This window comes from Parasteatoda tepidariorum, chromosome 9, assembly GCF_982258835.1.
Source record: "Parasteatoda tepidariorum strain Cologne lab strain chromosome 9, Ptep-v5.0, whole genome shotgun sequence".
NCBI classification, from domain to species: domain Eukaryota; kingdom Metazoa; phylum Arthropoda; class Arachnida; order Araneae; family Theridiidae; genus Parasteatoda; species Parasteatoda tepidariorum.
In genome coordinates this window covers 21066993-21079695 of record NC_141763.1, presented here as the reverse complement: position 1 = coordinate 21079695, position 12703 = coordinate 21066993, and the positions used below count along the sequence as shown (strand labels likewise).

Sequence of the window (12703 nt, the reverse complement as noted above, 5' to 3'; positions counted from 1 at the left end):
AATAGTAGGAATTGAATAAAAAAGAGATTACATGTTGCCAGATATAAATCATTTATAAATATTTTTTCTTAAATAAAATTAAGTTAATACCCCAATTCGAACAGTATGTGAATCTCGTTAACGAGTAGAATTGCCTCTTATTTATTTCTTATCAAGCCACACAACTTGTACCCCATAAGACAATTTTTCTTCATGTTTCATAGAATATTTTTCAAATCCAAATAATCCGTCACTTCGTTAAGAATTACATATTGGCAATATGGTCTTGCATAAAAAACTGTAATGAGTGCATAGTTTGTAGCAGAGTTGGCCAAAAATGTAATCGATTACATTTTTTGATTACAGTAATCAATTACTTGTAATCATGATTACAATTTTCAAAAATTTTGATTACAGCTGTAATCATGATTACAATATTGATTACAGTAATCAATTACTTGTAATCGTGATTACAAAGTTTGATTACAGCTGTAATCATGATTACATAGTCGATTACAGTAATCAATTACTTGTAATCATGATTACAATTTTCAAAAAATTTTGATTACAGCTGTAATCATGATTACAGTTTTGATTACAGTAATCAATTACTTGTAATCATGATTCCAAGTAATTGCGATTACAAGTAATCACAACAAAAATGATTACAAGTAATTATGATTACAAGTAATCAAAATATATGATTACATGTAATTTGATTACATGTAATTTGATTACATGTAATCATGATTACATGTAATCTAATTACACGATTACAAGACTATTGTATTCTTATAAATGATTATATTTTACAGTAGATAGTAGAATGTATTTTATAAAGATACATTTTGCACGTATTAACATGTACTGCATTTTGTACGTATTTGTATACGTACAAATGAATGTAACTGAAATGTATGTACATATGATTTTATCTAGTGCATATGTTCAGACATTTTAGTATCACACACATGTACATACACTGTACATGTATACATGTACATTTATACACAATGAATATATGCATTTCATGCAAATATTTGTGTATGTACAATGTATATCTATGTTCATGTACGCATGTATATACAAGTACTTGTGTTTGTACGAACATACATACATTGTCTGTACAATGCATGTCCCATGCATGTATGTGCAATTTATTTATGAACAGTACAATATATGTATGCATGTACAATATAGGTATATCTGTAGGATGTACAATATATGTATGTATGCATGTACATGATATGCATGTCCAGTGTATTTATGTACATGTACATAATATGTTCATGCTCAATGTAAGTATCCAAATATGCATAATACATTTGTGAACTATTGTACGTACATTGGGCGTATTTATATTTCACATATATTCATACATGCATTCGACATGCATAACGTACGTACACACATTTGAGATGCATATATTGTACAGATGTATATACATATAGCGTACAGATGTATATTCATATAATGTACATATGATGAAATGAACATATAATGTTCATATAATGTACATATGTGTGTACATATACAGTACGTTTGTGCATAAATATATTGGGCATAATTCTTTCGTACAAATTTTACATGTGTACATGCATGCTATCCCTATCTATGCATATGGTGCAATGTATATATGTACAATGAATGTATCCACACATGTACAATACACGTATGTTCCATGTATGCATATCCATATGTACTATATATGCACGTACAATACATGAATGTATGTACACACATTGTACATGCGTACATACATTACACGTATACATATGTACATTACATTTATGCCTAAATATGTGTACAATGCAATAAATAAAATGCATGTAAGTTAACTTTTAATGACTCAAGCAAGTTAAATGACAAAATCAAACGATATTTAAATTTAGTTTTCAGCTTTAATTGTTCTATATCATTTTGAAATTCTCTGAATAAAAAATTATTTTCAGGTATTTTCATGAAATGTTTGACAATACAGATTTATTTTTTTTATAACATAATGCATGATTCATAGAAATGTTTTAAATGGTAAGAAAAACGGTAAATTTTATGTGTGGAATTAATATTTAGAAATTCCAAATAAAATTATCGTTTGCTTTCTAAAAAATATGAGGTCGAGTTTCATATACCTTAGAATAATTTAAAAAAATTTTTTAATAACTTTACTCAGATAAATTTTTTTAATGTATGCACAATGTATGTGTATATTGTAATTACATATATTTAAATGTACGCACGTATTTGTACATAACTTGTAATTATGTACATGTATACGTTGTATGCACATGCATACATTGTGCATATACTATTTTTTTGTACATCCATGCATTACATGCGCATAAGTATTAACAAAGTATGTAGTTATACAAGTACATACGTAAGTTGTACATAAGTACATACTTTGCGTGCACATATATCGATGTACATATAAATATGCATGTATACATGTACGCATTTTATTTACGCAACTATGTGCATATATTGTACCTTTAAATAACATTTTTACAGATTGTACGCAAATACGTACAATTTTATATACAAACGTACATTGTATATACGTGCTATTATCGTAAATTTATACAATATATGCACTTAAGTGCATAAAAGCATGCAAACGCATAAACATTATTTTCATATACGTTCATACATACATTGTCTATGTATACAAAGATACAAAACATTGCCTTTTTGTACAAACTAACATACATGCGTACATGTATCATAAATGCATAATTATATGTACTAAGCATATGCGCATTGCATTAAGTATATTACAATATAATTATGAATATTGTACGTACAAACAACGTTTGTGCATACATCGTATGTATAGGAATCGCAAATTGTACGTTCATGCGTGCGTACATTCTATGTACATAAAAATATGTAAACACATGAATACTTACATAAAAAATTTGACTATAGTATACAATCGTAATAACTTGTAATCGTATAATTTGATTACAAGTAATCACAATTACATGTAATCAAATTACATGTAATCATGATTACATGTAATCATATATTTTGATTACTTGTAATCATAATTACTTGTAATCGTTTCTGTTGTGATTACTTGTAATCGCAATTACTTGTAATCATGATTACAAGTAATTGATTACTGTAATCAAAATTGTAATCATGATTACAGATGTAATCAAAATTTTTTGAAAGTTGTAATCACGATTACAAGTAATTGATTACTTGTAATCGTGATTACAAGTAATTGATTACTGTAATCAAAATTGTAATCATGATTACAGCTGTAATCAAAATTTTTCGAAAGTTGTAATCACGATTACAAGTAATTGATTACTTGTAATCGTGATTACAAGTAATTGATTATATAGCTGTAATTATCTGTAATCAATTACAGTTGTAATCGATTACTGTAATCAACGGCCAACTCTGGTTTGTAGAAGTTACAGACCATGCCAACCTTCAACTATGTAAAGATACCCCAACATAGTATCGAGTTGGCATGTTTTATATACTAGTGAATTGTAGTTGTAATTTTATATTGGTAGATACGCTACAAGTTTAAAAATTTTTTTTTGAGGAAAATATTGAGTGCTAAGAAAAGAAAACAATGATGAGTAAGAAACAATTACAGGGGTTGGGGAGAAGGGCGAGCAGGGGAGGAGCCTTCTAGTATAAAGAAACAAAAAAGTCTTCCGTGAATGCAGCGAGTGCATTTATATGCACCTGATTACTAGTTTTACTTCTTAAACTTATAAAAAGGAAAGAAAACTTACCAATCTTACATAGTCCAGCGACGATGACAACAGATGTGTAAATGAAAGGTGTCCTAACATATTCCCACTGCCACGATGCTACGTGAATGGCTGAATGTTCATCATATTCTGTTCGATTCGTCGAATGAAGTTCACTCCCGAATGGTGGAGCCGAAACTCCATCCGGAATTGCTGTTTTATAGTCACTTTGTATGAATTCCACATCAGCCTTGGTATTTGGCTGCAAAGGATGGCGTTGATTTAGCTCTAACTCATTTGGTATGTGGACACTGTCGGCTGAAAGATAATTAACACTTATTAGCACACATCATTGTATACGCATCATTGCATATTATTATCACACATCATTGTATACGCATCATTGCATCTTATTATCACACATCATTGTATAAGCATCATTGCATCTTATTATCACACATCATTGTATAAGCATCATTGCATCTTATTATCACACATCATTGTATACGCATCATTGCATCTTATTATCACACATTGTATACGCATCATTGCATCTTATTATCACACATTGTATACGCATCATTGCATCTTATTATCACACATTGTATACGCATCATTGCATCTTATTATCACACATTGTATACGCATCATTGCATCTTATTATCACACATTGTATACGCATCATTGCATCTTATTATCACACATTGTATACGCATCATTGCATCTTATTACCACACATTGTATACGCATCATTGCATCTTATTATTGACGCATCATTACAGCAATGGTGCGTCCTTTGTCCCACCCTATGCTCTAGAACAGTGGTTACCAACTGGCAGCCCGCGAAGCCCTTTTTTGTGGCCCGTGAACTAAAATATATTAGTTGTCACTTTTTTGCTGAAAATTTTCGTAAAAAATCTATTTGGGTTTAAAATACTTCTCTTTAGTTACAAAGAAAAACCTAATTTTTTCGTTTCTGTGAAATTTAACATACCATTGGTGCAAAAAATTTATTTTTTAGGTAAAAATCTACTACTTATTTTAATTCGTATTTCAATAGTTTTGTTTTGTACAACTTGATAAAAATCTGACAGTAATATTTAATACTAGGAGGCTCCGCCCCCTGCTCGCTGACGCTCGCCAACCCCCGAGAATTGCTACGCAATCCTATGTGGTTCACGCCGTGAACCATGGCTCGCTTCGCTCGCTCGCCAATGAACGCAATGTTCTAGCACAAAGACATAGTATATTATCATGAAAGACATAGTATTTTATCATCAAAGACATAGTATTGCACTTATGTAGAAGAATTCTATCAATGTTCTTATTGGCTTTTAAAAAAGTTTATTAGCTATTCAGATAGTACATGGTGAAAAAATCAAAACGTTAGCTAAATGAGAAACATATTGGCAAAATAAATTATCAAATATTGCAGTTACTTACCTAAATTCAACTAAATGTGTATAATAAATTAGTTAATGCTAGAAATTTTGAAAGTTTTAGAAAAAAAATTTATTATTTGAAAATATAAACTTTAAACCCTAACTTTTCCTTGTGAGATAATAACCCTCAAAAAGTCTTTCATTTTCAAGAACACAAAAATTTGTTTTATCGCCAAATGAAATATTTTTTGGTGATCAGCATTATTGAAATCAATTTCTATATTAATTTACATTTGTGATAAAGCAACATTTAGAACAAAATAAAGCATAACAGTTTAGAACAAAATAAGGATGCTTTACATACAATAAATTAAAATGAATGGCTGTTAGCATTACCCGAGAAATACCAAGTGGAGGTCGCCATGCTGCATTTCTAATCGGGGAGTTTTGATTTTGGCAGATATTATACTCTTCGACATCTATTGTAACATCTTGAACAGTTATTATTGCACTTGATCTCTGCAATCTACGTCTTCCATAACATTCCTCAACACTTTCTTGGGCTCTTCGAACACGTTTTCTTTCATTACGTTTAAAAGCCCTAGCAGCTTCACTAATATTCTGCATTTTAAAGCGTGAAAATTCAATGCATAAATAAACGCGAAATATAAAGAAATTCAATGCATTTAGTACAAACACTTAGACGTTTTTTAGACGTTTAGGTAGCTCCCAGTAGAAAAATATCAATTCAACAGCGGCCTTTTAAAGCATTCTCACTTCAATTAATTAATTAATTCCTAATTGAGTTTAAATTAAATATTTTCATGTTTTTAGGGCATGAATCTGAATAGAACAACCTGATAATGCTCACTCTGGTTATTGTTTCCGTTTTTAAAAGCGCTATATGTTGAGCCACCTCATGTGACATTTGCCATGTGACATTTTTAGCAGCAATTATTGGTTGATTTTCTAGCGTTGCCATTCGGAGAGTTGTAATGAGGCTTTTTTTTATCGCCGTGTAAGAGTAATATATATATAGATTCCTTCAAACATAAAATAGTCCCATATAAAATTTTGATAAAGTTGCGACCATTTGACTGGTGTTTTTAATTGCGGCCTCCCGACCTCGTGTAAGTTGGAAACCCCTGCTCTAGAAGTTCACTGCAAACTGAAATAAGAAGCAAATTGCTTTTATGATAACAATACTAACAAATGGAACGTAGCGAATATTCATTGAAGACTAGTTAACTCGCTAGTCGCGGTAGAAGACTACAATAGCTATAATGCTACATTAGCTATAAAACCACGCAAATCTTTACATTTTAGCAGATTTAAATTATAACTATATTTTTGATGGGAAAAATAGATAATTCAAGCCTAAACACAGGGGTACATTTTTAGAATTAATTGGGCGAATCCCAAAATAGAACTTCGAATCACTTGAACACCAGAGACCACTAGTCGGGTGACTGACATTGCTCACTTAATTTAAATTTATTTTAAATTATTATTTATTATAATTAAGCTCAAAATAGTTATATATTAAGCTTATTAAATTTTGAATAGATGCCTTACAGATGATGAATAATCTCTAACGAAATGTTTTTTTCTTCACTTTAAAACAATTCCATCTATCTTTTAGACTCGATCAGAGTATTGCTTTCATGTATTGCTTTCAGTAAGATGCAAATTATTTATCTATTTATATTTCTTACTGCAAACCAGGATAAATTTTAAACATTGTTTTTCTCTTTCTTTACGCAATGAAAAAAGTTCCATTATTCTAAGATATTAATTGTAAATCAGTCGGTAAAAAGTTTTGTTAAGTCCTATCAGTTTACTTTGAGAGTACTTAAAATTTTGTCAAATCCTATTAGTTTGCTTTGAGAACGTATGCCTAAAATTTGTCTAATCCTATTAGTTTACTTTCAGAAAGTATACCTAAAATTTTGTCAAATCCTATTAGTTTACTTTCAGAAAGTATACCTAAAATTTTGTCAAATCCTATTAGTTTACTTTCAGAAAGTATACCTAAAATTTTGTCAAATCCTATTAGTTTACTTTCAGAACATATACCTAAAATTTTGTCAAATCCTCTTAGTTTACTTTCAGAACATATACCTAAAATTTTGTCAAATCCTATTAGTATCGTTTTATCGTAATCCTACGAATATTATTTTTTGTAAGTGTACACTTTTTCAAATTGAAGGAATGAATCTCAAAACAATACTAAGGAACAGTTTGATGCCAAAATGACCACTTTTCTAAAAAGTGTGACTTATTACATTGTTCCATGCCGTTAAATATACTTTTATCATGAGATAGGAGGTAATCTTTTTCTTCCTCATCGAAGAATATAATGCCATGCAATGCAATCTACAAATATATTGCATTGAACATTAAAAAAAACCGTAAGTAAACTCTATTAATCATCTATCTAAATAAACTTTAATGATCAAATACCAGCTTGACAAAAACACCTTAGTTTATTTTTATAAGTCACTTTTCTCAATGAACCATTATATATCATTTATGAACCTTTGTATATTTAAAAATAAGTAGATAGCATTAAATAAATTATACTAAGAAACTGAAGCGGAAGAATATTACTTAATTAAAAGCTTCATTCACATCAAAAATATGTAAACTGAAAATTACAGTCGACAAGTTTCAAGCGCTCTAAAATAGACACCCGTTTTCATGACTTGCCAGGCGTAAATAAGAAGAAACAAAAGTGTTTTGAAATATAAATCGTAAAGTTGACAACGAAGAATGGAAAAACCTGGAATCTTGCTTTATTCATACGAATACTGATTCCCTTGTTAACGAACGACATTAGTTATCACTCCGTAGCGGGGGGAAACGCGTTTTACCCTGATTTGTCCATCTCGACCATCATGTTTTTGCTTTTTTTTAAACCTTTTTATTCCTCTTGGCTTCAGTCATTTTTCTAGTTTCGTTTCTTACCTTTATATTTTCATTTTTCGTAGGCACCTTACCGTTTTTTATATTTCAAATCGCCGACCAGGTGGCCGAGTGGTTAGAGTGCCATTGGCCGCGGGTTCGAATCCTGCTCAGCGCATGGATGTTTCTTTCTCTCTCTCTCTCTCTCTCTGTCTCTCTCTCTGTCTCTCTCTCTCTCTCTCTCTGTCTCTCTCTCTCTCTCTGTGTTCTACGTCCTTTCTACTTTGTGTGTGATTGTGTGAATGTGACCCGCCCTATAAACGGGTTTGTGGTTGTACGACGTGGGTGACGCTGCTCCACGGCCGTGGCTTCACCACAGGTGCCCACTGGGTAACGAGAAGAGAGTAGCAGTTCTGGCATTCCTGTGGCCAATGGGACAATCCCAAATGCCCACCATTTAAAAAAAAAAATATTTCAAATCAGTTTTGCCTTTTTTCATTCACGCGTGGTAAGTCTAGAAAATAGGCGCTTATTTATGAGCGCTTGAAATATGTTGACTGTTATTTTCAATTCCAATTATATTTATATTTTCAATTCTAACTATATTTTCCATTATAATTATAAATATATTATAGTTTTGAAGTGAATGTAGTTTTTAATCAAGTAGGTAAACGTACTATTAATTTATGCGGATAGAAACGTTGCTGTTATTTCAGTCAATATCTAATGTTCACTTTAACGAGTGAATTGTAGGTAATGTGTATATTATCTAGGTTATTTGTAGACTGCCTATAGGTCATTTGAGAAAAACAAATTTCAGAGTTTAAAGGGTACTAAATCTGCACTTTACATAGCTGATTTGTAGGATAACTGATTTCTTTATTTTAGCAATAACAATAATTTCATGATCGTTAAAAAGTGAACGTACTTGTAAAATGAAATATTTTTCAACTGTTATAAAAACAACTTTTACTGCTAAACACAAACTCTTAACGAATTTTAAGTCCCTTCTTTGGGTAGTTTAAATAACTCCCAATTAGTTTAAATAGAGTAGGCTTTCACTTAAATAACCACTTTTGTACAGAGTTAAAAATTTCAATTTTCAATAACGTCAATTTAAATGGGCGTAAATTTATTGAGAATTAAGTCGTACTTAACGCAAAGTAATTCAGTCGATTGCTAAATCCGAATTCAGTGTACAAACAATTTAAAAATCAAAAAAATTTCGTTAACTGTATAAACAAAACGTGTACTAATACTTATCAAACGTTGTTTATTAAGCTTTACAAAAGTTCGTTTTAAATAACCCTTTGACACAGAAATAACCCTTTGACCTGAATGGAGTTATATTTAACTTTTTAATGATTTAGGGTTATGAAATACAACATGAAATACTAGTTCTGCTTTCCTTTCAAACAGTGCTCACTTACAGACAAAGATTTCTCAAATTTGTACTTATTTGTAGTTATTTAGATCTAAGAGAAACAGATATTCATCATCGAAATTTATTTAATTTACAAAATCATTTATTGATTAATTTTTAAATATGGAAGAAGAAAAAAATTTCAAACTAATTTTTGGATTTTAAATTTCAGTACAAATAAAATGCTGATAATATAATAATTGTTTTTGTAACATTTAGACCATAGGTTCTCAACCTTTTTAACGCTGCCGCCCCCTTAAGGAGCAAAAAATATTTCAACGCCCCCCTTTATAAAAATCCTGTTATTTTGAGCATGGGGACGGAGGAATGTGTGCTGAATTATAAGAGGCAAATTTTTTAAGCAATTTTTTTACGCTTTGATTTTGTTTGATTTTTTAAAAAAGAATAAATTAACTCGATAATTTTCTCACGGCAGGTAATCGCCGTCTACTTGTTATGATCAAAATAAATACGTTTAATGAAAAAAAAATACAACTAAGAAACCTATGCTTAAAAAGAATAATTTATTCTAAATTAGATAATTAAAATAACACCCAAAATAATTTTGTTGCACTAAAAAGTAGTATCAACGATACATTCAAGTAACTATGTTAGTGGGATGATTGTACTTAATGGTTCAGAACCAATTCCTTAACGCTCGGTTCAATACTTTTAGTGAGATGAAGATGCAAATACCCACGTTTGCACAATTTCGAGTCGATTTCTTCTCTTTGTGACAAGATCCGTAACAGCACTGAATCCACATTCGACAAGTTAGGAGGCAGGGAAGGCAATTAAAAAAAATTTAACGATAGTCTACAGTCCAAGATAGAGACGACTGTTACCTTTAACACTAGATTGTCCATGGAAGCCATTTTGACTGCTTTTTAATTTCAATTAGAAAAACAATGATAACACAATTTCTTAGAATTTTGTGACTTTTTGTATAACATATAATTTTTTTATTGTTAATATTTACAAATAAATTGTTATATAACTGAAAATAATAACAAAAATATGAAATTTTATTTTAAACAAATTTCTTTATACATTAGTTATGCTTTCTTTATTCATTAGTTATTCTATGCAGTCATTTTGACTGCTTTTGAGAAATATAGGTATTTCAGTCTTTTTAGTGTTAAGTAAAAATTCTGTGAGACGATCACCATTTCTAAGTTTCATTAGTTAAAAGTTCGACCAATTCCTCGTAAATCTGAACCTCTGCTGTTTCAATATTTACAAAAGGGTTCATAAGCCCATTGAGGGACTTCGAGAGAACAAAACATCTTTAAAATGGTCAGAAAAGTCCATGTGCAAAGAGTCAAGGTGTTGACAATATTCTTGTGCATGTGCATCATCAGAGAGAATTTTGCCTGCATGGCTGAACTCATTCCAACCAAAATTCTGCTAAAACAAAATCAGTTTTTTTAGAAAGGCGAAAATAACTTATTTTGTAGGGATCGAATTAAGCTCGTCGCCTTGAAGTTGTAAATTAATGCCATTAAATTTTACAGATAAATCAGCCAAAGTCTTTCTTAAATTCTAGCAATCTGTCTCTTAGAGCTACATTTCTGTTTTCGAGGAACTCAAGCACATAGTCGAAAAGATTCCAATACCTATTGAGACAGAAGCTTTTGGAAAGTCAGTGAATCTCGGGGTATATTGTAAGCGATTGAATTCTTCATCGTTTTTCTTACACAGCTGTCTGAATAATCGATGTTAGAGAGCATTACTGTAAATTTTGTTCACAGCAGATACGGCATATTGCAATGATTGATGCAAACGGTCACTGAGATTTTTTCTTACTAAATACTGTCTGTGAATCACGCAGTGAATAGCTAAAATATCTGGTACCTCCGTTTCCAAAAGGGCGATAAACTCACGATGTCGACCCACCATTGCAGGAGCCTATCAGTAGCAATGGACATAATATTCGCAAGAGGAATGTTTTTCCCTTTAAAATAATCTTTGACAGTACTAAAAATAGATTTACCTTTGATATCTACAATCAAGCTTCCTGCAAAAAGCATATCTTTAATAATTTTCCCTTCCTTTACAAACCGGACCTATGCCTACAGTAAAGCCTGCATTACCTGGCAAGGTAGATTCATCAACTTGAAGGGAAAATTCGTTGGACATCAAAAGTTTGCATAAAGAAATTTCAACGTCTTCACCCATCTCATCATTTCGTCGCCGCACTGAATCGTTGCTTATGTGATAGTTTTTTATTATATTGGATGATGTAAAACTGTTTCTAAAACTCCCTTGACAACCGGCAGTATCAACTCTACTCCGATGGTTTGAGCTTTCCCAGATTTAGCAATAAATTCTGATATATTATAAGAAGCGATCAAACCATCGTCGCATTTTTGTGATGACGTTACTAGTAACCCTGAGATCGAAGGTGCCTTCAGAAACGTGAAAAAAGTCGTTCGTCAAAAATGACAAATCTATATCTAGTTTTTTGCAAATGCTCTTGCTAACGGTAAGATTTCCTTACCTCATTAGATAAAACTTTATTACAAAGTAAACACATAGGTAATTGAGAGTTCAACACTAATTGAACAAATCCCAACTTCATGTACGTGACACTGTATTGATGACACTTCTTTTTGCCAACCGACATTGTTGGTGTCAGCGAAATACAAACGATGAAAGAAAATCAACTATTTCTCAAAATTAATAAATGATTTATGATACTATAAAGAACTAATTCGCGTACTTACCTGGCCAAATAAACTATGAGATCTAATCGAAACTGGGGAAAAAACCGCAAGAAAACTAACGAAAACCATTATAAGAAACACGGGTCCAATCAAACATTCATACTGAAAGCGCATGTACTGCAATTTGCACCAAATGGCTTGAATGAGTCAGAGACAAAAACTACTGGCTCATGCACTGAGCTGTGTTGGTTCGGATCGAAGAATAGGTGCCGTATAAGTTCGTTTTATTGCTGTTTCAAATAGTGTATAGGATAATCTTGATTTATTATATTAATTTAGTCTTTTTTTCTTTATTATAAAATTTTTTATTAAATTAATCTTAATTTAATAATTTTATTTGTAAGTTTTAAAATTAAATTTGAATGACAAGACATGCTCAACGCCCCCCTACCGCCCAAAACATACCCAACGCCCCCCTACTGCCCAAAACAAGCTCACCGCCCCTCAGCATAGTCCCAGCGCCCCCAGGGGGGCGGTATCGCCCCCGTTGAGAACCAATGATTTAGACTGTTTTTTATAATTGAAAAATACTAATATATATATATATAAAAAAATATATAAAAAAATAGATAA

At 31.1% G+C, this 12703-nt stretch overlaps 1 protein-coding gene across 3 annotated transcripts in view; it reads right to left on the bottom strand.

The window, feature by feature from the left end:
* LOC107439993 (Na(+)/H(+) exchanger protein 7) overlaps positions 1 to 12703 on the bottom strand; it is a 256310-nt gene that overhangs the window by 46994 nt on the left and 196613 nt on the right. For all 3 annotated transcript variants that reach the window (XM_087151009.1, XM_087151011.1, XM_087151010.1), the window contains one exon: positions 3738 to 4013. In XM_087151009.1, coding sequence (XP_087007135.1) covers positions 3738 to 4013 — 276 coding nt within the window. The remainder of the gene's footprint in view (positions 1 to 3737; positions 4014 to 12703) is intronic.